General features: G+C 41.3%; 1 protein-coding gene across 1 annotated transcript in view; it reads left to right on the forward strand.

Annotated features, from left to right (window-relative positions):
• Positions 1 to 4,723: 4,723 nt before the first annotated feature.
• STMND1 (stathmin domain containing 1) overlaps positions 4,724 to 25,881 on the forward strand; it is a 37,339-nt gene continuing 16,181 nt past the window's right edge. Inside the window, 9 exon segments of the mRNA XM_071450038.1 lie at positions 4,724 to 4,833; positions 5,724 to 5,824; positions 7,996 to 8,103; positions 8,106 to 8,188; positions 11,977 to 12,025; positions 12,028 to 12,098; positions 12,530 to 12,659; positions 12,662 to 12,768; positions 12,771 to 12,866. Of these exon segments, the coding sequence (XP_071306139.1) occupies positions 4,724 to 4,833; positions 5,724 to 5,824; positions 7,996 to 8,103; positions 8,106 to 8,188; positions 11,977 to 12,025; positions 12,028 to 12,098; positions 12,530 to 12,659; positions 12,662 to 12,768; positions 12,771 to 12,866 (855 nt within the window).

The raw sequence follows: 25,881 nt of genomic DNA on the forward strand, positions 1-25,881 counted from the left end.
CAGCAGCTGCTGAAGAGTTTTCAGACTGCGATGGACTTTATTAGCTCTGCTGTCTTAAGATCGGGGAAAAAAAAAATCCCTGCATTATGTCAATTTGAAGCAAGAGGCCCTTCATTTAGTATCTCTTATTTTGCAAAACAATATTTTTTTATATTATGTTGATATCATATCTAGTATTGGAATTAACATTAACATAATAATGATGACATATGTGCTATTACCATTACAATGTTGGCATGTTGATTTTTAATATTGACAGAGCTGTCCAAAATATCTACTGTTTACAACATTTGTTCTAGCTAAAGCGATTTGGTAGCATTTGCTAATCAACTGCAACTACTTCCCACCCATAAAACTGATGCAAATAAGGGGAAAAAAACAGCTAGAGGGATCCAAAGACATAAACACTTTTACTTATAACTCTGTAAAGAGAAATCCCTCTCTCTCTCTCTCCATATGGCTTTCTCTTGGCTCTTAATCATCTTTTCATTGGCTTCCAGCTGGCTGTCTCACTATCAAGACCAACTTGCTATGCCAAAGTCAGGCTCAGAAAGATGAGAGCTGCAGAGTGGCATGACTGGATGCAGCAGTTTTTACTAGGGGCAAGTCTAGCATAAAGGGTGCATAGCAGGGTCACTTCACTTGCCTGAGCCAAGCAGGCACTGCTGTGTTCCCAAAACACAGCAGCAGGTCTATGTTCACACTTTTTAGTAGCGGGAGCAAAGAACAGCTACTACAATTGAAGCTACAGGGAAATTCTGCAGGCAGAAGTGTAATTACCTGAGTGGGAATTCTGGCAGAAAACCCAGACCTCTTTCTCTCCCTAAATAGAAACAAATACTGTGCAGTCACCATGGAGAGATTACGTACAGCATTTGGATCACATACAGCACTGAAATACAACACACACACAAGAGAGCCAGCCATGGAGCTGGTTTAGCAAAGCACAACCAAGTCAGGTCTCCACTGACTACAGCCACCATTTTAGCCATCATCCCAGTCTTACAAATATTAAGCTGTCAAAATTCATGCTCTGCATTAAAGGTCAGCTCTGCAAGCTGTTTAGTCCATCTGGGAGTACCTAGAGCCTAACAAGACATGTATGAGACAGAGATGGAAGCATTCACATATTGATCTACCACTACCCATGTAAAATTTTAAATTAAGAATAGAAGAACACCACAGGGAAAGAAACATCCTCTAGTGCCTGTGTGTGAAGGCCTGTTTGGATTTAGCTAAGCAGCCAGTCACTGAAGTGCAGCAGTTCTTGTACAGTCTGTAGAGGCTTTGACTTGCAAAAATTCTTAGTTTTGGTCCATGTCTGACACCTTTGGTTTCCAGTCATCCCATGCATCCAAGCCTACCTCCTCATCTCTCTCTCTAGCCCTTCCTTCCGCTCATTCCACAAGCCAGCTCATTTTTTTGCCTACTGCCCCCAACAGCCTTGGACTCAAACCCAGCTTCAGCCCCCCTCTCCCAGGGTAGACTTTTCCCCCTCTACTCCATCACCCATGTCCCCAAGCTTCCTCCTTGGGGCTGTAATAGCACCCCAGGGCGAGTCACCAGAGCACAGAGAAAATGAGCACCCTTTTCCTTCTTCAGGCACAGTATGGGCTGCAGTTTTGCAGTCTTTTTGGCTTCAAACTCCCCTCCAAATGACTGCGTGTGCTCACTAGTTGTCAGGGCACTTCCTCTTTAGCCACCTGACTATTCACTCCTGGTTTCAAAGAGAAATATGGTTACTCAAAGTCCCTGAAAAATCCACCATCACCTTCTATTCTTCAAAGTCAGCAGGACTGTTACCAGACTAAGAATCTCAGAAATTTGCCCCTCCCTTTCAAACCAGCCAACCTTTCCTTCGTTAATAACTGCAGTCAGCTTCCAAACCTTAAAAGAATGTTTTTTTATCTGCATATATGTCAGGGTGGCGATACTAAATGGGAAATCGTTCACTTAAGCAAGACCAGCAAAGCCTTGCTGTCTATCAGAAATGCCATTCCATGGAGAGTACTTTTCTCCCCTCTCTGCAGCAGCTCACTAATTTAGGTGCATAAATCAGAGACAGCTGATAAGGTCACAGATGCCAAGATGTCCTCCCTCCCATTTAGTTTTCCTGCAAGCCATCAAACAGCTTCAGATTTGGAAGTTTTGAAAACAACTCTCCTCATTTTAAAATAATCATACATTTCAATTTCCTCCACATACCACTAGCAATTATAGAAACAGCTTTCTGATTTTGTAGTGATTATTCCCCAACATGCACATCCCTGTGACTGGCTTTTGTTTCTATTCTCCTAAGACAAAGCATGGAGAGACCTGCACTTTATTCCCCTTTCCCACCATTACTGGTCTTCTCAGAGCTCCTCTTTCTCTCCAGTTTCCATGTTGTGCTTCACATAGGATCCATTCCATGGGTTTTCTTAAAGGGAAATATCTTAATTTGTATTTATGAAAATCTGCTATTTTTTCACGTAGCACACATCCTGCTGCCTTGACTGTACTGAAACTTGCTTATTTTTAATGTTACATATTAATGAAAAGCTGCTAGAATCAGAGAAAGGATTTTCTATCATCAGTCAGCATCAGCATGAGAGCAGTCTGCTCTTGAAAGCCTCTAGCTCTGATTGTTCAAAAACATACCGTTCACCATGTCAGTTGAATCTTGTGCATCAGATATTAAAAGTTCAGGCTCTAAGTGCACAAATCTTGTCGAGATCTGAGAAAGTTCTTTGCCATAAATATTAATGAGGGCCAATTTCATGCCACTTGTTACATCCCACATATACTTACTTCTTCAAACTATCCCTTGTCTTGTCTTTTATGTGCCAATAATCAATTTGTAAAGCATAAATCATAAAGCTTACCTAGTTTTTGATTATGCTACAGCCTATGATTTAGCATTTAATCAATTTTCTTACTTTGATAAGTGATGTTATCAATTTTCTTATTTTGATAAGTGATGTTATTTCCATTTTATCATCTTATCTGTGTTTGAAGGAACAAATAAAAGTCACCTCTTTGAAAGATTAAAATTTCATCTATTATTTACTTAAAACCAAGTTTTAGAACTGCACCATCACAGTAAGCATTTAATCAGAAATGCAAACAAGAAGCTCAACCTGTACATCCTGTTCTGCCCTACATCAAGCATCAATCACATTTCGGCATTACCTCGTGCAATATGCAAACATCTGCTAGAGAAAAACAGAACAGCGGCAACAACAAAATACCCACACACCGAAAGGTTACTTGACTTGCATTCTGTGTGAATTCAGACTGAACACAAGAGTCAAGTCCCTGTTGATCGGGGATGAGAAAAGAACAAGATGTTTTGGAAGACAGCTGTTTCTCGAGAGCCAGCAGGTGCACATTTGAGCCCGCCCTGCACAGCCCCCCCCACAAGTGCTCCGGGCTCGGCAGAGGCGCTGCCTAGAGAGAACCTGGGAGCCCTACAGGAACCTTCGGGCAGTGCTTTTGCACAGTCAGGCAGGGCGCACTGGGGCAGGGAAGGTCACTTCGGGCTCCCTGCCATGCAAATGAGTTTATTCAGCTTTCCAGGCAGAGCAGCTGAGAGCTTGGACTGGAGGCAAGAGGAATGCAGAAGGCTGCCTGCAGCCAGCCGGCCAGAGCGATCGCTTAGGCTGGAGTCACACTGTCTCAGCAGTGGGGTTCATTGGATTCTGAAAGTCCACTGGCCTTACTGTTTAAAAGAGACATTAGTCATGTAAACATCTCAGTTTCTCATAAATACACAGAAAATATGACAAGTTTTAAAGAAATGTTGCCACAAGTCAGAGTAAGGTCATAAAGTGATATTCATTTGTTACCAGAGTCCCAGGAAGTTAAAAAAAAAAAAACAAATTCCATTGTTATTAGCAATTATTTGAGCTTTTGCTCCCCTTCAAAAGGTTTTGAATCCTTAGTTCATACAAAGAGTCTGTTTCATGTAAATATTTGGGGGGAAAATATTCTCTTTCTTCTAACTATAACTAGCTGATGATGTCAGCACAACTGACCCAAGACATGATCTTCAACTGACAGCACTGACTTAACATTTCTCTGCTGTCTTTTATAACAACCTCTTGAAAGCATAAACTATGGCTGCTTTTTTCTTTTTTAAAATCTCCTACAGACATCTATTTCTAAGGATGTGAACAGGCTCAAACAGTAATCAAGAAATTGTACAATGATCTCAAAGGATGCTTAAAACATTCTCCCTAGCCTGTTCCTGTCTCCCAATGACATTTTCTCCCATTCAGAAGCTTGCCTGAAATTCCAGATTTCTAAACCCATGGATCTTTTTCCATGGCTAATAATGGTGGTGTTGAAGTATACTTAACAAATTCAACCAGACATTGAAATGTGTGTATTTTACATGACAGTATCTTGTTCATCCAACAGCTTGAGTTCCCACAGGAGGTTTGCTAACACCCTGAATGCCCTATAGAGACTTGGGACACCAAGACCAGCATCCCAGCTCCACAGATGAAACATACTCCCTCTCATCTTCTGAGAGGAGTGTCTGAACAAGGACAATGATGTCTGTCTGTATGCCAGGACATAAGTAGAAAGCTTTGTGTATGTGGAGTTATTTATTGTAGAAACAGGCCCTGGCAACAGTTAGACTCCATGGTGATAACAAATAAGCAGGCTCTCAAGGAAGAGAATTGGGCATTCCTACTCCCCGGACTTGCAGCAAGGAGCAGATGGTCACAATTTCACCATGGGCTACAATATTTCTATCCAGGCTGCAGTGGCAGAGCTGCCTTCTGAGGGCCTACAGAACAACCAGGGAGCCAAAAGCCAGGGGGTGACCTCTTCCCCATGGACTCTGTCTGAAATACATTAGGAGATGCCTTAGCACACGAGTGTACCAGGAGGACATGGGCACACAGGGACATAGTTTTGCTGATGTTGGGGGTAGCTCTAGCTCTGTCAGGGAGCCTTTCTCTTAAGGAGAAAGGCTATCACTCACTCAGCTCAATACAATCCTGCTACAGGGAAAGCAGATTCACTATTTGGCCACAGGCATGATCTGATTTCACAGCACCTGAAAAGTTGATTTTCACAGTCTGTCCCACTTGCCTCATTAAAGATACAATTATAGACACTTATCTCCCACATCAGTGATGAATTACAACACTGCAGCAAGGTGGATTTTGCCTCAAAAAGTTATTTTGAGGCAGGGGGCTTGTATAGATGCAAATATTATGTATGCAAGATATATATGTGAAGGCACTTTGTGAAGCTTACAAAGTTGAGTTGGCTTAAGCCCAAACATACAGAGAAGAGACAAATTACGTCTAGGCTCTAATCCTCCATTATTAGGAGGTTCAAAGCTATTGCTTAGAAGGTGCACAGGCTAACACCTTACCAAGTGCTAATTTAAAACTCAGTTTTAAATTTCTAACCAATGTTCTGCACATAGAAGGCCCTTAAAGTACTGAAACAATACTCTCAATACAGTCAAATGGATTGTGGCCACATTTAAGCTTAAAGTTATGCTTTGTTTTGAAATTGGAAAATAAAAAATTAATTTTGAAATGGTCCAAGAGACCTTCCCTCACCATCCACCTGTGACAGAACATGGGTAAGGTATCAGGAATGCCTCTGTCTTCCACTGTACTCTGAACCTCACAATTCTATAGGACTACTCTAGAGAGCTCCTTACATGTTTAGAAGCCCAAGGAGCTTTTCACATTTGTTTCTTCGTCTTGCTGTAGACTAGAAATGACAGCATTGATGGAACAGAGACAGAGCCTCACAGGCTGGGGCAGCTTGACTAAAAGGGACTTCAAGGATCGAGCCAAACTTGATGAGACAAGTGAGGAAATCTTCCCCAAGGAACCACCATGAAGATTTACTTCTTTTCAGATAACCCAAGCACAGGTTAACAATAACAGAAGTTCATAACAGCTTAACAAACACAGATCTAGGAGGAAATAATCTCAAAGGTCTATTGCTACAGCCAACTTCCACACTAGGAATCATTCATTATGTGACACAATGCAGACTGAGGTCTTAGCACTGGTTTAAAGCCATGCCATAGTAACACTAAGTAGCTGATGATGATGATGTTCTTCTGCATGACTCAACCATCACTACCAGAAGAGGAAGCAGGGTCAATACTTTTCTTGGAAGATGCCCAGAACAGACCAAGAGGACAAACCCAGCCTTGTCCCCAGGGGTACAAGGGGACCCTCTCTAACTGGGATTACAGTACATTGGAAAGGGAGGTTGCCCACAGGAGGGCTCTCAGTCTGATGTTACAATGAACCAGTTTTTACCACAGCCAATACAATGCCCTGACAAGCAGCAGGTAGAGACAGTAAGTAAATATCCTTTTATTTCCTCACATTTGCAACCAGAGGTTGCAAAGCCAGGTATAATAGGAAAAAAAAAAAAACAAACAAAAAACTCCAGAAATCATCATGGCAACAAGCAAATGTGTGCAAAGAACTTTTTCTTTCAAATGCAAGTGAGCACTTAAACCCAAACTTTTCTATAATCTTAGGATACCATTGCAGTAAGAGTTGCCAATGGAGAAGCAGGACCATTTTTTGGTTTATCTGAGCCCCCTTATTTCAAAGTTTAACTCTTGTATTTTTCAAGTGCTGTGAACATGTTATGTTTCACAAACATGCTAAATGGAGTATCTACAGTGGTTGTTTACTCTCTATAATAAACAAAAGTTGTAATAAAGTATTTCAAATGGAACACAAAAAAAAAATTAGTGGTGTTTGCTAATCATTAAAAAAGACTTAACTCCCAATACCACAGAAGGATGTAATGAAAGGATTTCATTTCATATTGAACAAAATTATTTGCTTGTTCTGAAATGGTTTCATTTAATTTTAACCTCGCTTTCCTCCCACTTTCTAAAGGATAACTTCACAGGAAATTTCTAAACAGAAAGTTTTGAGATCATGCCTCAATCTTCTTTTTCCAACACCAAAAAAAGACATACCATACCAAGACACTTCAACCACATTTTTCTCCTGAATGGATTAGTAAAACCAATACAAATTCACATCACTTGTCAGCGTTGCCCACTCATCCTGCTTTTATTTTTTGCCAGGGTGCATTTTGCTGTATACTGGCTTCTGACATTTGCATGTTCTGACTGACAGCTGAACCCCAGTGCTTTTTGGGTAACTGGTTTGGTTATTTTAGGAGCAGAGTCAGCTACGGGGTGGTAGATGTTCTGTATTTTTGTTTTACAACTAAAAAACAAGACAACATTGTCATACTCCCTCTGCTTATGAAGACTGGCAGATGTCAAATATCTGCAATTTTGATTTGGTCCAAGCATTTTTCATACAAGAGCTCTCACTTCTGCCAGTAGAGATTGGGCAGATGGTAGAACAGTCAGCTGAGGGCTTCAAAACACAATGGGTCTTGGCCCTAAAGTTGCTCATTGTTTATTCATGTCTAATATGTGGAAACTAAACAGATACTCAGAAGAGTTATTTGATAACTTGGGTTTTAGTCCTAATGCTGTCTATAAACATATAATTGTTGAAATGCTTATGATCAGACTCAAATGTAGCAATGCTGTTACAACAAAAATCACATACCACAAAAATGCATGAACATTTGGGTGTATTTAACAGACAAACAGTGATCTTTACAACACGGCTCATTAGTAGACTTGTACTACACCGTCCTAGCCTGGCTTTCTCCAACCAGATCACAAAGCCCCTAAGAATTCAAACTATCAGGAGCTCCTATGGACTCTTTTGGGAACATGCTCAAAAATTGGCTTCACGGGTCTTCAGCATAAGCTTCCATGCTTTCCAGAACATACCTCTCTGGGTGTAACTGGACTTGGCACCTGCACCATTCTTCAAGCCACTAAAATATTTACTGCAAACTTTAAGCGGTGAAGAGAGGCTCCAGCTGGCCTTCTCCACTGGACAGTCTCAGTCTATGCAACCTCTTAAACAAAAACTCTGGCATTGGAAATACATCCTGAAGCTTTGCTTGAACGCCAAGTGCTGTACAAGTATTGTGCTTTAATGTTTACATCTTTTGACGACACACCGCTCACCAATGAGTTCATCAGTAAATCATGACCCTTAGAGGAAACAGAGAGGCAAAAATCATCATTCTTGAGGAGCTGAGGATGCAGGGAGTAATCAAGAGTCAAAGTACCACTGCCAGAACTGTAGAAGCATATGAGAACAAGGTAAGTGTCATATGACACTGGACTCCTGCTACAGCTCTGGCTCTGCTGTGAGCACCCTGAGATGCAGCTTTTGCACACCAAAAGCATCCACACATTTGTCCTCTAAGACTTTTAGAAGCAAGTTGTTTAACAGAGAACTGTGTTGTAGGAGTGTTAACACAACAGAAGTTGGCAATAGTTTCCAGTTGTTTCAAATGCAGACAAAGGTAATAACAGTACTAAATAACCTGCTCTTTGAAAAACTCACTGGAAGGGCATACCAGTAAGGGATACAAGCTTGTTTCTCAGGCCCATGAAACTAGAAGAAAAGTTGCTATCAGGACTTAAAATGAAACTTAATTTAAGACATCAGAAATCTCTAATGGCAACACTTCTGAGAAATCTACAATTCATATTTGATCTCAACCTAAGCAACCTTTACAAAATTGATTTTAAAAAAATCTAGAACTGGTATTTGACTAAGGAGCTAGTGTCCATTTTCTTTGCATTCTGAATGATAATCTGTGGCTTATTTTGGCTTCTGAACTCAAGTTTTTTATTTTGTTATCAAGCATTGTGCTGAGGATCAGATGCCTCTCCTAGATAGGCTTTTGAGTACAGATGTCAAGAAAGAGAGGGTCTGCAGGACATCTGTAAGGAGTTTAACACCTTTATGGATATGCATTGTTCAAAGCATGGTCCCACCACTGCTTGAACACTGCAGCAATTCAAGCTTGAACCCAGGATGATTCTGAGTAGCTTTATCATTTGAGGGAAGCCATTCACAGATCTCTAACCTCAGCCACTTACATTATTGAAAAGAAAATTTCACAGAAACTTTGATATTCTGTGATTCTGCAATAAAAAAGGACTAAACAAGCAAGGGCTGTGTTACAGTCTGGCCACTGGTGCTGCCTAACACATCTCCTATTACCAGCACTTTGGAAAACGGGGATAGAGGGTCTCCAAGTACAGCTTCTCTATAGCCTTTACTTCACTCAGATTTTTGAGTATCCAAGAGGATTGGTCCCTCTGTGGCTAAATTTAGGTAACATACGGCAGGCAGGTTTTTGTATTTTTCCCCTTCATAACAGAGGCAATTGTCTGCTCTTTTTCTCCTATTGTATTAAAAAGCTGCCTGGTATTAAATTACACACACTCTTTTATTGACAGGAACTCAGTCTTTGCTATTTCTCCTTAGAGAATTTCTATTCTCCCAACAGGAAGAAGGCACTTTTTTCAGTCTTAAAATGAGTACAGCTTTTAAAATGAACTTCATATTTTTTGCTAACAAAGCCAACTTTTCCAAGCAATACTTTATATTTGAGCTGGGCCCACTGCTGGGTAGCCTACAAGTGAAAACATAAATCTCTATCAGTAGCTGTTAACTATTAGCTCTCCCTTAGCAGCAACAGAAAACTCAGCTTGTGCTGCCTTCCTTGAGAATAACTTACTCCATTAAAGCTCAAATCCAGCAGATTTCCTGTGAATAGGCAGATCAAACAGAGACACAGTAGAAAAGGTGCAGTACCCAGACATACTGCAAATTATAACATGCAGCTCTGAATTTTGCTCATTAACACACAGGTAAATTCACATCACAACACTATAAAAGATGAGTACAACCAGGTTTGAGATTATTTTTACAGTAATACTGGGGAGAGAACCTTGCTAGAGCTTTCCCTTTGTGTGCATAGTTCTGCTTCACATAAGTATCTGCCTCCCTTAAGCCTTGGCAGCATCACCCATCTTCTCCAGATTTCCTGCCACAGCCAATACTGTGAAACAGCCACATTAGAAGCTTTTGTCTTCCAACCATCCCTTACTTTATCTTGAACAAAGGAACTCAAAGCAGTACAAGTTAGGATGCCTTGTTACACTTTTTTCTCTAAGCATTACTGCTCTAAAGGAGCAGCACCTTTGAGAGCAACATTTTATTGATCTAGCATCACAAGGCCAAGCCATACACACCATGTATGGAGGATAAATCAACCTCTACAATTTTCACAGTGGTTCTTATTAAAAATGCTAGCAGAGACAGCTTTCATCTAAGACACAGATATCTAGTCTTCTTTCCATTATTACATTTTAGCAACTGCTGGAAATTGGGGGCAGGGGGAATCTCTTTAACCCTTTATTGCTTCAAAAAGATTGCTTATCATGGGATATCTCAAGTTGGAAGAGATCCATAAAAATCATTGAGTCAAACTTCCTGCTTTTTGCAGGACTACCAAAAACTGGACCACATGACTAAGTGCCATTCAGATGCTTCTTGAACCCTGACTGGCCTAGTGCCATGACCACTTCCCTGGGCAGCCTGTTCCAAGGCCTGACCATCCCCTTAACAAGGAACCCTTTTCTAATGCCTAAAGTACCATTGTCATGTCAACATGAAAATATTGAATTCTCACCTCTGAGGAGTTACATTGAACCCTTAATAGACACCCCTTCTCCCAGAAGTAGCAGAAGTTGAATTATAGGCAGAACAGGATGCTTTAGTGCACTAACAGCTGTAGGATGTCATCTATCAGGTACCTTTTTTCCCCAAGTCTGCTTTTAAAGGCACTCTTACATGTACAAGCTTTTGGAGGGTAAGCAAAAGCACCAAAAGCTGTCATTTCAAATGGAACGGTCTGTGGGAATTTAATCTCCTTATCATGAGTTATCATTTACAAGGAATGTGCTCAGGTTATTTTAGTGCTTCTTTTGCTGTTAGCTTTCAGTGTGGGTTCATTGAAGCTACAAGGACTCTTGATCTCCAAAACTGTTTAGCTCAAAGACAAGTTCTTTTCTTAGCTTGTATAGACACAGAACAATCTGGAAAGCAACCTGCTTGCTGAATACTCTGCTTTGTATGGACATTGGGAAGAATTTTCCAACCATCTCTTTATATGCAGTCTACAGTTTGTCTTCGGTAAGGAATAACATGGTCAGTGTGCAACACCTTTGTGCTTTGACTGGAATAATCGCTCTCATTAAATAGAAGAGTTTCTTTTTTTTTTTTTTTTTTTACAAAAAACCTTTTTGATTCATTTTTATGATGATTGAACATTGCTTTGTTCAGACTTTTTGTGTCATCTGCATTCAGAATGTCTCCTTTGTATATCAGTTTTCTTCCTACTGATTCATGCTCCACCTTCATCTCACTTCATGAGTCATCTTCTCTACTATTTGCAGCACTTAACACTTCTGGCAGTGAGGCCTGACTTCTAGAGTTATTTATGGCAATAAAAGGCTGAGGAGCAGATAACTCAGGAAACTTGTAACAGGATAGTGATTACCTCAACTCTAGGTCCTCGGTGTAGGTTTAACACTGCTAAACCTCACATAGAAAACGGCAGAATTCAGCCTCCTGGCTAATCACATAATCACTACATCTTCCAGGACTAAGTGCTGCCCTCAGCAGCAGGGCTGTAGGATTGGGTTGCTCATTTGTATGCAGCAGAGACCAGTGTTATGATTACTAAGCTTTAACAAAACCATTCTTAAATCTCTTCAGCAGTGATAAAGTAACTTCTTTAAATCCTCAGGACCTCATTACCACATCCCCATGTCTACTGGGTGAACAGCAACATAGCAAGCTCCACAGACTCACCAGACATCACTCACCAGCAAAGGGGAATTCTCACTGCAGGCAACACTCCCTCATTAGTGCATACTGAGGTTATTAACACATCATTACTTCTAGGCTTATACTGGTATTGGAGTCCATCATCTCCATGCATGAAACAAAAAGGCAGAAGGCACGCAGCAAAGTGTCACCCCAACAACAAAATATACCCTGCTGAAAGCTTTTAATGTCTCTACAGAGAGATGCTCTGGGAAAGACACAGAAAAAACCCCCAGCTAGGCTGGAAAAAAAATTGGAAATGAGAAAGTGGGTGATTTTACAGTGAAAGACATGAAGCCTTCTACTAAAGCAAAGAAACAGGTCATCTAATTCTGCTGTGTATTTTTCCAGTGTTTGTTTTATCACCTAAAACTCTCTACTTTTTAATAGATCAAGCTAATGTAGACAGTTTATGTAAAACCTACTACCAAATATGATTAACTGCAGTAGAGTGGGTCTTATATTCATCTCAGAGACATTACAAGTCCAGGGTTTTTTTGCTGAAAGCCTGGAAGAGTACTCTAAAAATATTCACAAGAGAGGAAACTTCTGGAGCTGTCTTTTTTTGTTCCTACAGCAAAAGATTCACAGTCCATGGACACCAGAACAAATTGACTCAATTCAGTGATAACTGGAGTAATCTTCTGATCACATTTGGGGTAGAAAGACAGAAAGAACTGCTGCATGTTTTTGACAAATACCTACTTCCATCCCTCAATACAGAGCATTGCACATTTTGGATTTTGTTCTAGATTAGGGAAGAGGAACTGACTAAAACACCACAACACATCGCATCATTTTTTCCCCCAGAAACTGCTCACCAGTTTCTTTGGAAACAGACTGAAAAGGATTGCCTGAGTTTTGAAAGCCAGGGAGGTACAGACACCCTCAGCCCTCACCTTTAGATGCTGAGCCAGGGCTGCTGCTGAAGAAAATAACTGCAATAGACAGAACAAGCAATTGTACTGAGGAGGACACTGTCACTGAGTCTTGGTAACTTACAGCTGCATCAATGAATCAATCTGGCTCTGGCTTGCAAATATGAAGAACTCCTCTGTTCCCTGCAAGTGTCTTTTTTTGAGAGCAGAAGTAAATTATTTATAATGGAGCACAGCTGAGTCTTGCTACTACCTGTCTCACCTGGGAAAAGGTATCTCATCTGTGTGTAACAACACACTAATTAGAAGAAACAGGTGAGAAGAAGCAGGAAGAGGCAAATTAGTAATGAGCCAGTCACTAAATTCAAGCACATTCACATTATCATGAGTCTATCAAATTTAACTTACTATTATTATATTATTAAATTTATCCAACTTCTTTATTGGCTCCATGACAAGATTCCCTTTTCCTAGGGATCAGGAGGTTGGAAACACATTGTATACACACAAAAAGACATAAAAGTAGGAGCACACAGGGATAAAGCTGTGACCAGCAGGGATTTGGGGCAGTAGAAAAACATGGTGGGACCCTAAGAATTTTAACATACCATGCAGAGAGACTGGCAGAGAGGTGAGACCTTCAGACAATAAGGTGACAACAGGTCCCAAGAACATATATTTGACAAGCATTGAGCATATGAGGGAAAGACAGAACAAGTACCAAAATTATAATGCAGAAAACAACTGATGGGCTGAGATATACAGAGCACAGGTGAGTTGCAAGGAGATGACTCTTTCTATTCCCGAGTTGTATGTCTGGTCAGTCTCTTGAGTTTGGAATCCTCTATGCCCTACCTTGAATGAGCATAAAACATTTATTACAGCCAGCTCTTCCAAAAAAACCAGCAAAGCTCTTCCAAAAAACCAGTAAAGCAATTATGCCATTTGCAGTCTTCCTGCTATCAGCCCTGCCATCACCTCCTGGTCCATGCCCACTTCCATTTGGGCCACCGGCTTTGCCCACCTCCCTTCCTCACCAATCTCACACCATGCTCACCTCTGCTTCCAGCCTGGCTTTTTACTTTCTTACCTTCAGCTACAGGTGACACATTCTTCCTTTCCACTTTCCCAGCCAAGGAAATCCAGCTGCAGCACAGGACCACTCTTCCCTCAAATCACAGGCAAGCACTGCAGAACAGATTAAAAGATAGCCCCGATTTTTACAGCTTTGTGGCAGTTCTCCTAGCACTCTCAGGAATAAAAAAAGCTTTCCTGCTTTCTCCTCTCTTGACAGACTTGTACTAAATCACTAAGGGGAGGAGCAAGAGATCATCTCGTTTCCTAAGCAGCTGGGATCCCACCTGAGAAGCTGAGAAAGGCAGTCCATTAGATAGAGCCTACTTTTTCAGCCCACCTCCAGGCCTGGTCCAGTTGGCATGTTTTGAAAAAAATTGTATTAGCAATAGAGAAGAAAACCTGAAAATCACCCTGTGTTGCCTGGAAAGAACAATGAAGAAACAGGAAAATGAGAAAAAAACCCCTTAGAAAATAGAGAAACTTTATTCAGCTGGTTCAAAATTTTCCAACAACCTGACAAATAGGAGAAATAAGAGACCTGAGGATACATTCTCTCCACACAGTTAACCCAAGCTGTTCCTTGAATTTTGTTTCTTAGGTACATTTAGCTAAGGTTATCTGGCCAGGTATGGAATAAAAGCTGTTGTATGCATATACACACATCTATACAGACTGTTCCACTGGCAATGAAGTTACTCAAGTGCTAATAGTCTCCCAGTGCCTTGTCATGTTTTCAGAAGGGCAAATTATCATCTCTTTGCAGCCAGTGCCATTTCTTCCATTATTTCCTGGGCAAGAATTTTAACTCCCTGAAGCACAAAACCCCATAAACCCCTGATGATACAGAGAGAAAAGCACAGCATCAGTAAAAGTGCCTTTTTGTAGCAGGACCACTCATGTGGATCCATCTGGCTCATCTGTGTGTCACACAGATGATTGTTAATTGTGATTGTTAATCTCTCAAATCAACTCTGCAGCAAAGATACCTTGGAAAAAGCAACAAGAAGTGTAGGACTAGTAGCAGGCTACCTCAGATAAACTTCCTAGAATCAAAAACTTAAGATGAAGCTGGGGCATGGTGTAGTTCAACTGGTGGGCTGAGAAGTGATGCTGTCTAGCTTGTCAGCTTTACTTGGGGAGGGCACAAATCTGTTTCAGAAGTGAAACACTCAATTCTCCATCCTGTGCACATCCAAGGACTTAACCCAGGGCAGGTAACTTTTCCACCTGCATCTATTGGGGCAGGGTGCATGTTAAAGGTAGGTAGCCTGGTACATGCTTTGTGAATGGGTTGTTGTGTTGTCTGACCATGTTAGACCAGTAACATTGCTTTTTGGAAGAGGCTGAGCACTGTGTGGAAGGCAACTTCAGGAAAAAACCTCACATGGATTTCTCCTTTTACAAACTTCACAACAACTTTAATAATTGCCTTTATTAGGAGGATCTGCTGAAATCCACAATTTCATGCTTTTTAACACAATAAGCTTCTGAGCCTCTTCATGCAATAGAAGATACAAACTCTTGGCTGGGCACACAGTTTAAATATTTTCTGGATTTAGAAATAATTTTAAAGTAAAGACCAAATGTGTCTGTTGAGTAAACTAATTTCTGTGTTATTAATAAGAGAAGCAGTTAAAGCCTGCCTTATTGAATTGTGTATTTAACTGAACACTGATCTAACTCCCACTGAAAACCATCCATGTCTTTCCATTACTTTCAGTGGATGTTGGACTTTGTCTCTTGATGCTTAAGAGAATAGCTAAGCAGGGAGAACTAAGTTACATTTCTTAGCAAAGAAACAGCTTGCTGTTTTGACTTAGTTTAAGTGAACAGTACATTGTGAATATTCCTGTGTATAAAATTACACTGAGATGTAGCTGACAACTGCAGGGCTCCTCGCCATGGCTAACTGAACAAAAAAACCAGGACAGCAAATAGGTGCCAGGTGTCTGCTTTTAAAATGCCTTCAAGTATTAGATCTCCTCCTGTTTGACTGCTGGGTCTCTTACCAAAACCCTCGGGGCACAGTTCAACAGCTCCTACGACTAAGCTCCACAGACTTGTGTCACAGTCACATTTGCACTGCTCCCTGTCCCTTGACAGGTTGAAAAGGCACCAGCAATGCAACAGAAGCCCACAACTCCATGGCAACTGTGGAGGAGAGCACTGGTTTCCTTGTCAGTGGCAATCTCTCTCTGCTAGCCATGCATGGAGGGAGACACACAAGTCTAGGCAAGGGTGACTTGAGGAGAAGCATCTCTGGAGGTCAGCCCAGCCAGGGCTTGCTCTCCTCAGACATAACCATCACAGACCTGTTTCCATTGGAGTAATTTGCCTGAATTTATTCCCTTGATCTTTACCAGAGGGCAGCCAGCTTTCTGAGACTGGACTCGAACTGGCAGAGCAACCAGGTGAACAGAGTCGGAGCTGCAGATGTTTGAGTGCATCAGCATCACTGGTGCAGGCCAGAGGATTCCTACCCCTGCTGTTTGGGGACTAGCCCGCAGTCCCTGAGCCTCCTGCTTGCATGATGAAGAAATGGTCGGTGCACGATGCTGTAACACGTAATCAGGCTCCTCTGAGCACACAGGCTTGAGCGCAGCTCGCTGCTCCTGCGCTGGGATTTTCCCAGGAATTCCAGCACAAAGCGCCCCCGGCAGGGGTCACCCTGCCCCGCGGAACTCTGTCCCGGCGCCGCTCCCGCCCCAGCACTTCCACCGGGGCGGTCAGGTGTTTATTCCTGCGGTTTTTTTGTTTTTTTTTTCCCCTGAGCTTCTGAACAGGAAGGGAGAATATTCCGTGCATGCTGTATTTATGCCGCCGTCCCTTTTAAGTCAGTTTCCTAAGATACCCAGCTACAAGAAAGATGGGAATAACTTCGTTCACGCTGTCACCAGGAAGAAAAACGGGAGAAAAAATAGAGTTCCAAGAATACAGAAAGACAAGTTCAAGGGAAGTAAAATTATGTATGTACTATCAGTTTGCTTTTTCTCTTACTCCACAGGCAACTCTGCCACAGGAAGCAATGCCAGCCATACTCCTCAGAGATTTTTCCTACAAGAGTCACCTCTATTGAAGGGAAATGTTCTGTGTGATGCTGAAATTAAGAGTTCAAAGGAAGGAAAAGAAATACTCAAAATAATCAGTGGATCAGGGACCAGGTTTGATTTTTTTGTGGGGTTACATCTGCCTGAAGGAAAGGCAGTAGGCAGGATCCTGTGCGGGTTGGAGCTCCCAGAGCCAGGCTCCTTTGCCTGAGGCTGACACTCGTGTTGGTCCATAGAGCTCATTCCAGGGCCGGTGTGAGTGCTGCTGGAGGTCCCTGTGGGGCATGGTCAGAGCTCCTCCCTTCATGAGTCTGTGTTTCTTCTCCCCTCATACTGATTTAGTCTCTTCCCTTCCTCATTTTGTTCCTCTATTCCTCTGATACTGTTCCTTATGACCCAGTTTGAGTCACTAGGCTTTTTCCTGTACTTGCTGCACTGCAGTTCTTTATACGCTGAACAAGAATGTTCCATTTAAAATACCAGCCATTGCTGCTGAACCACCAAAACCCTCCGATTTCAAAACAATGTCTGAACAGCTGGGACAAATGTTTTTCTCACAAAAAGCAAGACACAATTGACCACTACGTCCTCGGGGAGACACAAAATACACACCTAGACCACATTCTCAAATGAGCCCCTAATATTCGATAGACAGGAGTAGCTGGCAGGAACTGAGATGTCTCCAGTTTTAAGGCATTTGAACTCAACATCCAAATGGTTTTATGTTGCATAAGTCTCTGTTTTATAAACAGTAGTGCTGAGACAGTGTGCTGCAGCAGCTCTTGGGAGCTCTCTCTTGTGAAGCCACACTGTTTCCTAAATTACTCTGTTCTCACTTTTAATATTATCCAGAATGATGAAACTAAATTTGTTCCTTAGAGCTTTGCATTAACTGCCTGTCTCTGTCAGCGCGCTTCAGACCAAGCCAAAATACTGAATGGTGGGAGCACAATTGTGCTGCACAATGCAATGCTTTGGCATGAGTTCAAGAAGCTTAATGCCAGAAAGGGTCAGTAAATAATGTCATTACTCCCTATATATACAGAACTTTAAATTTAATTACAGACTGTAGTAACAAGGGTACAGAAGGATTGTAAATGAAAAAAAAAAGAACCTTCAAAAAAAAAAAAGGAGCCTTCAACCTCCCTTTGTTTTCAATGTTACCTTTACATTTCAAAACAACTCGTCCTCTTTTCAATTTCCGTCAGAAGTGCTGGTTTCCTTTGAGGAGCCAGAAGTTCTTATTTCAGGCAGCATATCAAGAGAAACCATGTTTTCTCAGCACATAGTCAACAAGCACTGAAAAGAGACTTCAGTGACTGTAGAAGCAACTACTGAAAATATCCCAATTGATGTAAGATTCCTACGTTTAAATGTGCAGGGAAGGTTTGGGAGCAGTGGGCATAGGGAAAGGGCAGGATTAATGAGGAGGGAGGCCTGGACCAGGATGCTTTAGGACAGAAAAGTCCCTCCCAGAATGGCAGTAACAAAATTATTTCCCTCCTCCTTTTGAAAAACAAAGCAAAGCAAAAGAAAACACGAAGTTTTGATAAAACAAAGAGGTAACTTTACAAAGTAAAGCCAGTATCAATCACACACAGCAGGAACTCAATTTAGCACAGTGAATTCCCTCTCTTTTCCTGCTGACTTGCAGATTAGGAAGGCACAGGATAAAGAGATCCTGTCAGGGATATTAAGGGAGCTCTCCTGCAAAGATACCATCCATAAGCTCTGGTCACAGTCTCTTCTTACCATGGAGCAGTCAGCTCTGGAGATGTGTTTCCAGCTGATTGACACTATCTCACAGAGGGTGAGGGGGTGAGGACAAAGACAAGATAGAATGTCCTACCCAAGTGTGTGACCCCTGTGTGCCCTCGCTTACAGCTACTCCATTGCCTGGGATTTAATTCTGTGGAGTGATTTGTTCTGAAATAGAGACCTGACTGATATATACATAGCAGAATAAACTTGCCCACTATCATCACTTTTCCACTCCCATTAAATTCAGTTTTCTCTTGTTCCTTCTGTGTTTTGTGTTTAACAGGCCATCTTTTATTTTTAATATTTGAACATCTCTGGCAAGTGCTAGATCTGTTCTTCCTCCCTGGCAGTTTTAGCATAAGAATTGTTTGGCTTTGGAGGAAAGTGGGGAAAGAAAATGAATAAGGTAAACATAAAAAATTCAGAAAAATATTTGCAAAGACAGCACTGGGAAAATTTTCTCTCCTCCACATGAGAGCATTTAGTGTGCTGTGGCAATATGTAGTGACTGGCCACTACAGTATGCTAGTATGTCTGCTTCAATTATTTTCATTCTCTTTATATTCTGGAAGATATTAAAGCCAGCTAGTGATATGAAAGGTAATGGTTATTGGTGATGGCATCTCTGAGAGCTGTTTAGACATGAGTCACACTTCAAAATCAAAAGTAAGACCCTGCTGCCGAAAGTCCTGCTGGCACTAAGAACTTCCTTCTGAAGTGGTACTCTCATTTAGTTGTGAGAGCCCTTACGTTTCCTGTAACACTCCCTGGATGACTAGAGCTAAAAACATGAGCTATTAGAGTTGGAATTACTGAGCCAAAGCTCTCAGCCTGGGATTGCAATGGATCATGATCCTCAGTAAAACACTGTGACTTCCTCTACAGTGGGAAATTAAACATGCCTGGGGTCAAGTGGCATGGGATGCCAACATATATCCTATTAAATGGTCCTTGATCCAGAGTATCCTCTGAACTGTGCCTGGGAGCTGTTGGGACAGTGCTAGCTGGCCAATGTAACAACTGCCAGAGGTTGTTCTGACATTTGAACTCATTACAAGTTTGTTTATTCTCAGAAATCTTCCTTGACACTTTCAATTACTAGAGTAGGCACAACCTGTCTGAACTGTTTTCCTCACATTTCTGCCCAGTGTACTATTTCTTCCTCTATCCTCAATAAAATGTGCCTTTGACTGTACTACCAAAATACTTACAATTATCCCACTATTGAATACTTACCTGGTAGAAACGAGCTACTTTAGTTAATAAACAGCCATGTGAAATATGAAACTCATTAACCTGTACCCAATCTGCTTGTCACAAATACTGTGTTTTTATCACCAGCTCTAGCAATTGATAAGTCTCATGCTTTACCATATTCCTTTTCCCTTAAGAGTTCCTGAAAGATCACTGCTTTGCAACGGCAGTTCAAACACTCTTTGTGAGCACTTGGTGGCTGACAGGCAAAAAGGGAAAAAAAATAGAAAAAAAAGAAATCTTTCTGATGGATAGCCCTCATAAGCTAGGAAGTAGTGGGCTACAAGTGCTCTCCAGCAACTAAGCTGCTCCTAGGTATATCCATATCAGCCTTCAAAAAAAAAAAAGATATTCCATGATCCTATAGGATACTGAAAACAAGCACTAGATGGAGCAGTGGGTAAACTTCTGGACTCTCTCTTTTATTCAATCCATGAAGTTACCAGATAGCCCTCTTGGAACCTGAGCTGACAAGCTGATGCCAGGTCAGTAGTTTGTGAAGACACAAGTGTGCCTTGGGTAGGGCTGAACCATTAGTCCACAGGACTCTTTGGATTCAGGGCAATTAACACTGATGTGTAACTGGTGGCCACATTCCTAGATGTAGTCTTAGATATTTGTACATTCTTCTTTGTCTAACAATTTTGACTAATATGCATCCTTTTTGAAGATTTTCACTAAGGATCTATAAGTCCACAGTATCCCACTTGTCATTTGACTGCTGAGGACATCAGTCAGGAAAATCAAAACCAGACCTTCCTTTTTAATTATGGATTGTGCATTTTGCCTTGTCTGCCTTACAAAAATATCACAGCTTTTTCATAGTTGAGAGACAAAGACTCTGGTCTTCCTTGGTGTTTGAAGATTCCCAATATAGGGTGTTCCTAACATTAGAAAACTCAAAATGTATATGAAGGGGGAGAAATTTTCACAAGGCATCTGGTCTGGGTTTCAGGCATTTTCCCAGTTGAAGAAAAAGTTATCTTGTTGGAGAGGAAAAAGCATATTGTTAGGAAACAGCCTCATGATTCTTAAGGTAACTTGGAAGGAAAGGGGAATGCTGAAATGAATAGCTTTTAAGCATTTTGGAATGCCAGTGTGGACTTCAGCTTTCTTTAAAGTACAAGAAATAGAAAAGGGGAGGGAATATTTTCACCTCTTTCCTTGACAAAAACCATCTTTGTCATGTCAAGCAACAGCTAGTGCTGAGCTTATCACTGTCTCCACTCTGCCCTGCTCTCCCATCTCAGTAACCTGTTCTGGCTTCTGAAACTCACACCCTTTGGAACTGATTGAATAATGGACTTTTCACTTCAGGCTCTCTCAAATAAGAGAATAAAAAATCCTGTGGGTTGCATATGGAGTTATTGCTACATTTGAAAATTAATTGTAAAACTGAAAGAGGGTCACTTCTAAAATGAAAAAGAGGATTGTTTTGAAAATAACAATTGTTTTAAGGTCTTACCCTTCCTTGGTTTTTTGCCCTCTGGACTGTTTATCAAAACCTGCCCTAGTTTGCCAGTTTCATAGCAAATTACTTCAGTTTTCCAAAAAGTGCAGATGTCCCTCACCAGATTACTAAGAAAATAACAGTAGAGTATTTAATGTTTGCGTGAGAGCTATTTGAAGAATTATTCATGTCAGCAGTTAGTCATAAACCTTTATACAAACATTTATATCACCAGAAAGCTGATGACAACCCTAAATTCTTCTCTTAATTTTTTCCCCTCACTCTTCCCTTTTCTAACGTGCTTCCTAAATGAATCCAATGGTTTGCCCAGAATTCATCCATCTGACTTTATGGCTAGGATATGCTCCAAGGAGATAGGAACAGCTTACAGCTTGGTTAGAAGGACTGAAAAATAAGTTTCTTTTACTCATGTAAACCTGGCATTTACCTGAATTCAAGCATTTACAGGCTAATGGTTGTTGTTTAGCTGCAACACCAATTTATTTTACATTTTGAGACCTGATGTAGCATCATGCTACATCTCTCAATAGCCCCAGAAGCACCTCGAGAGAGAGGCATCAGGGGCTTTCTCTGCAAGGGAGAGCCCAGCCCACACAAACAGTAATTATTGCTTTGCTCACCTTGCTCCCTTTCAGTCACTGGTAAAAAGAATGGATCCCAGACAGCAAAGAGTGCTCCAACAGCTCATTGTCATCTCCTCCAGCACAGGTACCACAGGCAGTCACTGAGGAGGATGGACCACTGGAGACAGGAAATTGCCTCTTTTATCTGTGCCTGAAGCTGCTCCTGATTCAAGGTGTAATGGCAGAACGTGTCAACACCTGACAGCACCCTTATTCACAGTGTATGCAAGATGTCAGCAATAAAACCTGGGCCTGGGAAAGGTTTAAAATAAGCAAAGGAATGCTAAATTACACCTTAAAACCCTACTCCAGAGAAATGCAAAATGACAGTATTAACCTGAGCCAAAAGCACTTGATGTTGGAAGGAAAACCCAAGCGACAGTGGCTAAATTGACAGAAAAAGGACCTCAGTTTATGCAAATATGAATGACAATATTAATTAAGAACAAAAACATCACTGTCACCTAATGGGGAAAAGTAATCTGCACATGGCAATATCCGCTGGCAGTATTGCTGTAAATAATCACTCTGAAGTTCAATTTAGTAATGATTATCACTGAGACCATTTTAAAGAAGAAAAGCATATAGGGTGATAACAGAGAAAAGTTTTGTTTGTTACTTTATTAATAATGATAAAGCCTTATTAGTCATCATTTATATTTGTGTAGAGGCCTTCATTACAAAAGTCACTCTGCAGAGAGACCTAATTGATTCTATAGAGAGAACCACGCTGATTTTGAAGACATGCACAATAAATATTACATCACTTTCACTTGCTCTTCTGTTGGCTGTACAGGAGAGAAATCCTCTTTCTACCACATACTGTCTCTGCAAAACTGTAGACCCAGATGTAAACAGAACTATGCTAAAACAGTGAGTACACACAACATACTCTGAATTTGCCTAAAATATACAAATTATTGCAGTATGCAATTTCCTATTTCAAATGACAGTTGGTCTGAATTATGATAAAGTACTTTAACTAAATTTTTACCATTTATAAACATTTCTTGAACTTGAAAGCCATGCACTTATTCAGCAGCATGCTATTCCACTTAATGGAATAATGAAGTGTAGGAGCAAAACCAGGCTACCTGCACTTTTTGGCATCCTATGTAGCATTGTCATCAAAGTGATGCTGTGGCAAGGGGAACAGCTCAAGCGTATCACTAAGCCCTGAAACAAGCTATGCCATTATGTGAAAGTTTCCATGAAGCCCCAGTGACTGTTAAATTATTGAATGTGAATTGCTTGAAAATACAGCATTTCCAGCAACTCCTTTGCAAAAGACTGAAGTTTTGCTCACTACTAGATGTCTCAAGCAATAATAAAATCAAAGCATGAAATCCCTATGCAACAGCAAATTAAAGAGAATGAAGAGAGCATATAGTATTACTGAAAAATAAAATTAAGGATAGTCTTGTATTCAGTGTTTGGATTCAGTCTTCATCCAGAAAGAAAATCCTACAATAAGTACCTATGGATTCATCTTCTGGTAGCATGAAATGTCATTGTTTTCCCCACACTGTCACTGCGACCCTCTGTGCAGTGGAGTCAGAATTATTTGGCTCATTGCTGTGAACTCTCTGTTCTGTTATTGTCAGGACACAGCACTCCTTTTCTGCCAAAAAGCTGGGATGTGTGCAAAGCAGGAAGACTTGGGCCTTGCCCTCTCCCCCTTGCCTGTTGCCCCTTCCCCCTTCCCTTTCCCTTTCCTTCCCTTTCTGTGCTTTGCTTGGGACAGCAAAAACAGCTGTTTTATTGGTGTGGTCCTGGAGATCTCGGATTAAAGATCTATCAATTTATACCCAGTGTACATATATATATAATATACGTATATTTGTATACACAGCATTTCATATCAGCCAGGGTCACATGATGATGGGACTTGGCTTGCTTGCTGGGAGAGTATATCTTTTATTTAATAAGAGGAGCATAGGTATTGCTGTTTTTCCTGGATGCCTCTTGGGAACTTTCTTTGACATCTAAAGCCTTTTTCTGGCAACCAGTTTGTTCTCTAACAACAGCAGGCTGGGAGTTGTGATAGATCCCATTTAGTCTTTTGAGAAACAACTAAATTCTGTGAGCTAACTTGTCTTCTTTTACCATCTAAGGAATATTGGCAGGCTGCAACCATTTTCCTCTGTTAGCCCTTGAAATGATTCTTCATGCTTTTGTCACATAATTAAAATTAGATTATTGCAACTCCCTGCTGGCTGGCCTTAAAGCTTTGTAAACACTCCAGCTGGCCCCTAGGTTCATAGTGAAAGGGATGCTCTAAGCATATTCTTTCTTTGTCCTCTCTTCTCTCATCTGTGTTGAAATCACTGCACTTGCTAACTGCCAGCAGAATGTATTGGGTTATTGCTTTCTAAGGGCAGTGAACATAATGTTAAAGACATTATGTGCCAAAGTCTCTCTCAAGCTTTGCTTGAAAGAGCCTGGATGCAGGAGCTTTCAATCTATTTTCTCTTTGTTGGTGAGGTCTCTTTTTGCTGAAAAGAAGGGAAAGAAGGGGGAGGGAGTGGAGGAGCACAGGCTCTCCTAACACAGCATTCAAATAGAAAATGCATACAGCTACACGATTTCAAAAGCAGGGGCTGACTTTCATTGACCAGTGTGTAAATACCATGGACATTATGCAGTTGCTTCTTCTCCTATGACAAAATGAGTCCCTTCCACCCCAAAACATGAAAGCCATTTTGAAATAACAGCACTCCCACTACAGCTAGGCTTTCTGAGTTCAGTAGGCAGCATTCCTGGCTGACTTCTTTTTATGTCACATTTGCTTATGGACCGTTACTCCCACATTCACATCCAGCCAGTTCCGTCTTATAAATCTTGCATGGAACATCACAACCGTGTGAGATTTGCCTGATGAGCTGGTAGGGATATCATATTAAAGTTCTCAAGGGTCTGCATGACTAATTGTTAATGAGAGAGAACAATGCAGGGATAATGGTGCTTTAAAAGTAAGTAATACTAATGGCATAGTTTGTGTTTGGATGTGATTGTGCATCTTGCTGTCACATGTAGAGATCATCTCTTAGTGTCCTCTGGTTTTATGAGCCCATAACCTCAGCTCTATAATCAGATAGTCAGTAAGCACTTACTCTGCTGAAGGAGAATTATCGTGGTGAAGAAGCACAGACAGGCAGTAAAGCTGGCTGTATTGAACTCTGCAAAACTATCAGAGCCTCATCACTAAAGCCAAGAGTACATTTGTTTGGGTTGAGTTTTTACACAGTCTTGGCCAGCCAGTGCTATGAAATGATGACTATGGCTGCAGAACCACTGGGGTAATACTGTAGAATACCAATATTCTCCTTATTTGTGCTTCACCTTATCTCTCATATTAATGATTTATGTTCCAGCATGGTCACCTCTGTGCCCAGTCATTTTTCTGTGCTATCTGTTCCTTTAGACACCAATATTTAGTCATGCCATGCTGTTACTAGCCAGGGGCTTGGTTTTAAATCCCTTGGACAGGTTTCCAGAACGACTCCCCCATCCAGCTGAAAGCATAAGCACTGCGGGTCTTTGGCAGCTCTGCAAATCAAGACTGCAGCTCCTAGAAGAAGTCTGAAAACAGTTGATTCTTACACTCAGCTTCCTGCCACAGTGCAGTTTGTGACTGCTGGCAGCCACAACATAACATAAGCTCCGTTTCTTTTCTCCCCTGTTTCATTGGGGATTTTGCTGACATAAATACGTTACCACGGGTGAGCAAGTGCACGATGCCACGGCTAATGCAGAGAACATCCTCTCCTATGACAGAGACGGCATTCGCCATGCTCTGCTGCCCTCCCAGCGCAAACATCTCTGCTGGGGACCTCACCACTGCAGTGCTGGCATGCCACTGCCTTCGAACAGGGACGGTGCCAACCTCCCAGACAGCCGTAAGCATGCAAAGCCAAGACACCATGTATCAGGGCCTGTGCATGTGTCAAGGACAGGTTTCCCAGCCTGAAATGTCAAAGCAACTGTTTTTTC

This window comes from Agelaius tricolor, unplaced genomic scaffold (assembly GCF_023055355.1).
Source record: "Agelaius tricolor isolate 1412-34295 unplaced genomic scaffold, bAgeTri1.0.p SCAF_2, whole genome shotgun sequence".
Taxonomy (NCBI): Eukaryota; Metazoa; Chordata; class Aves; order Passeriformes; family Icteridae; genus Agelaius; species Agelaius tricolor.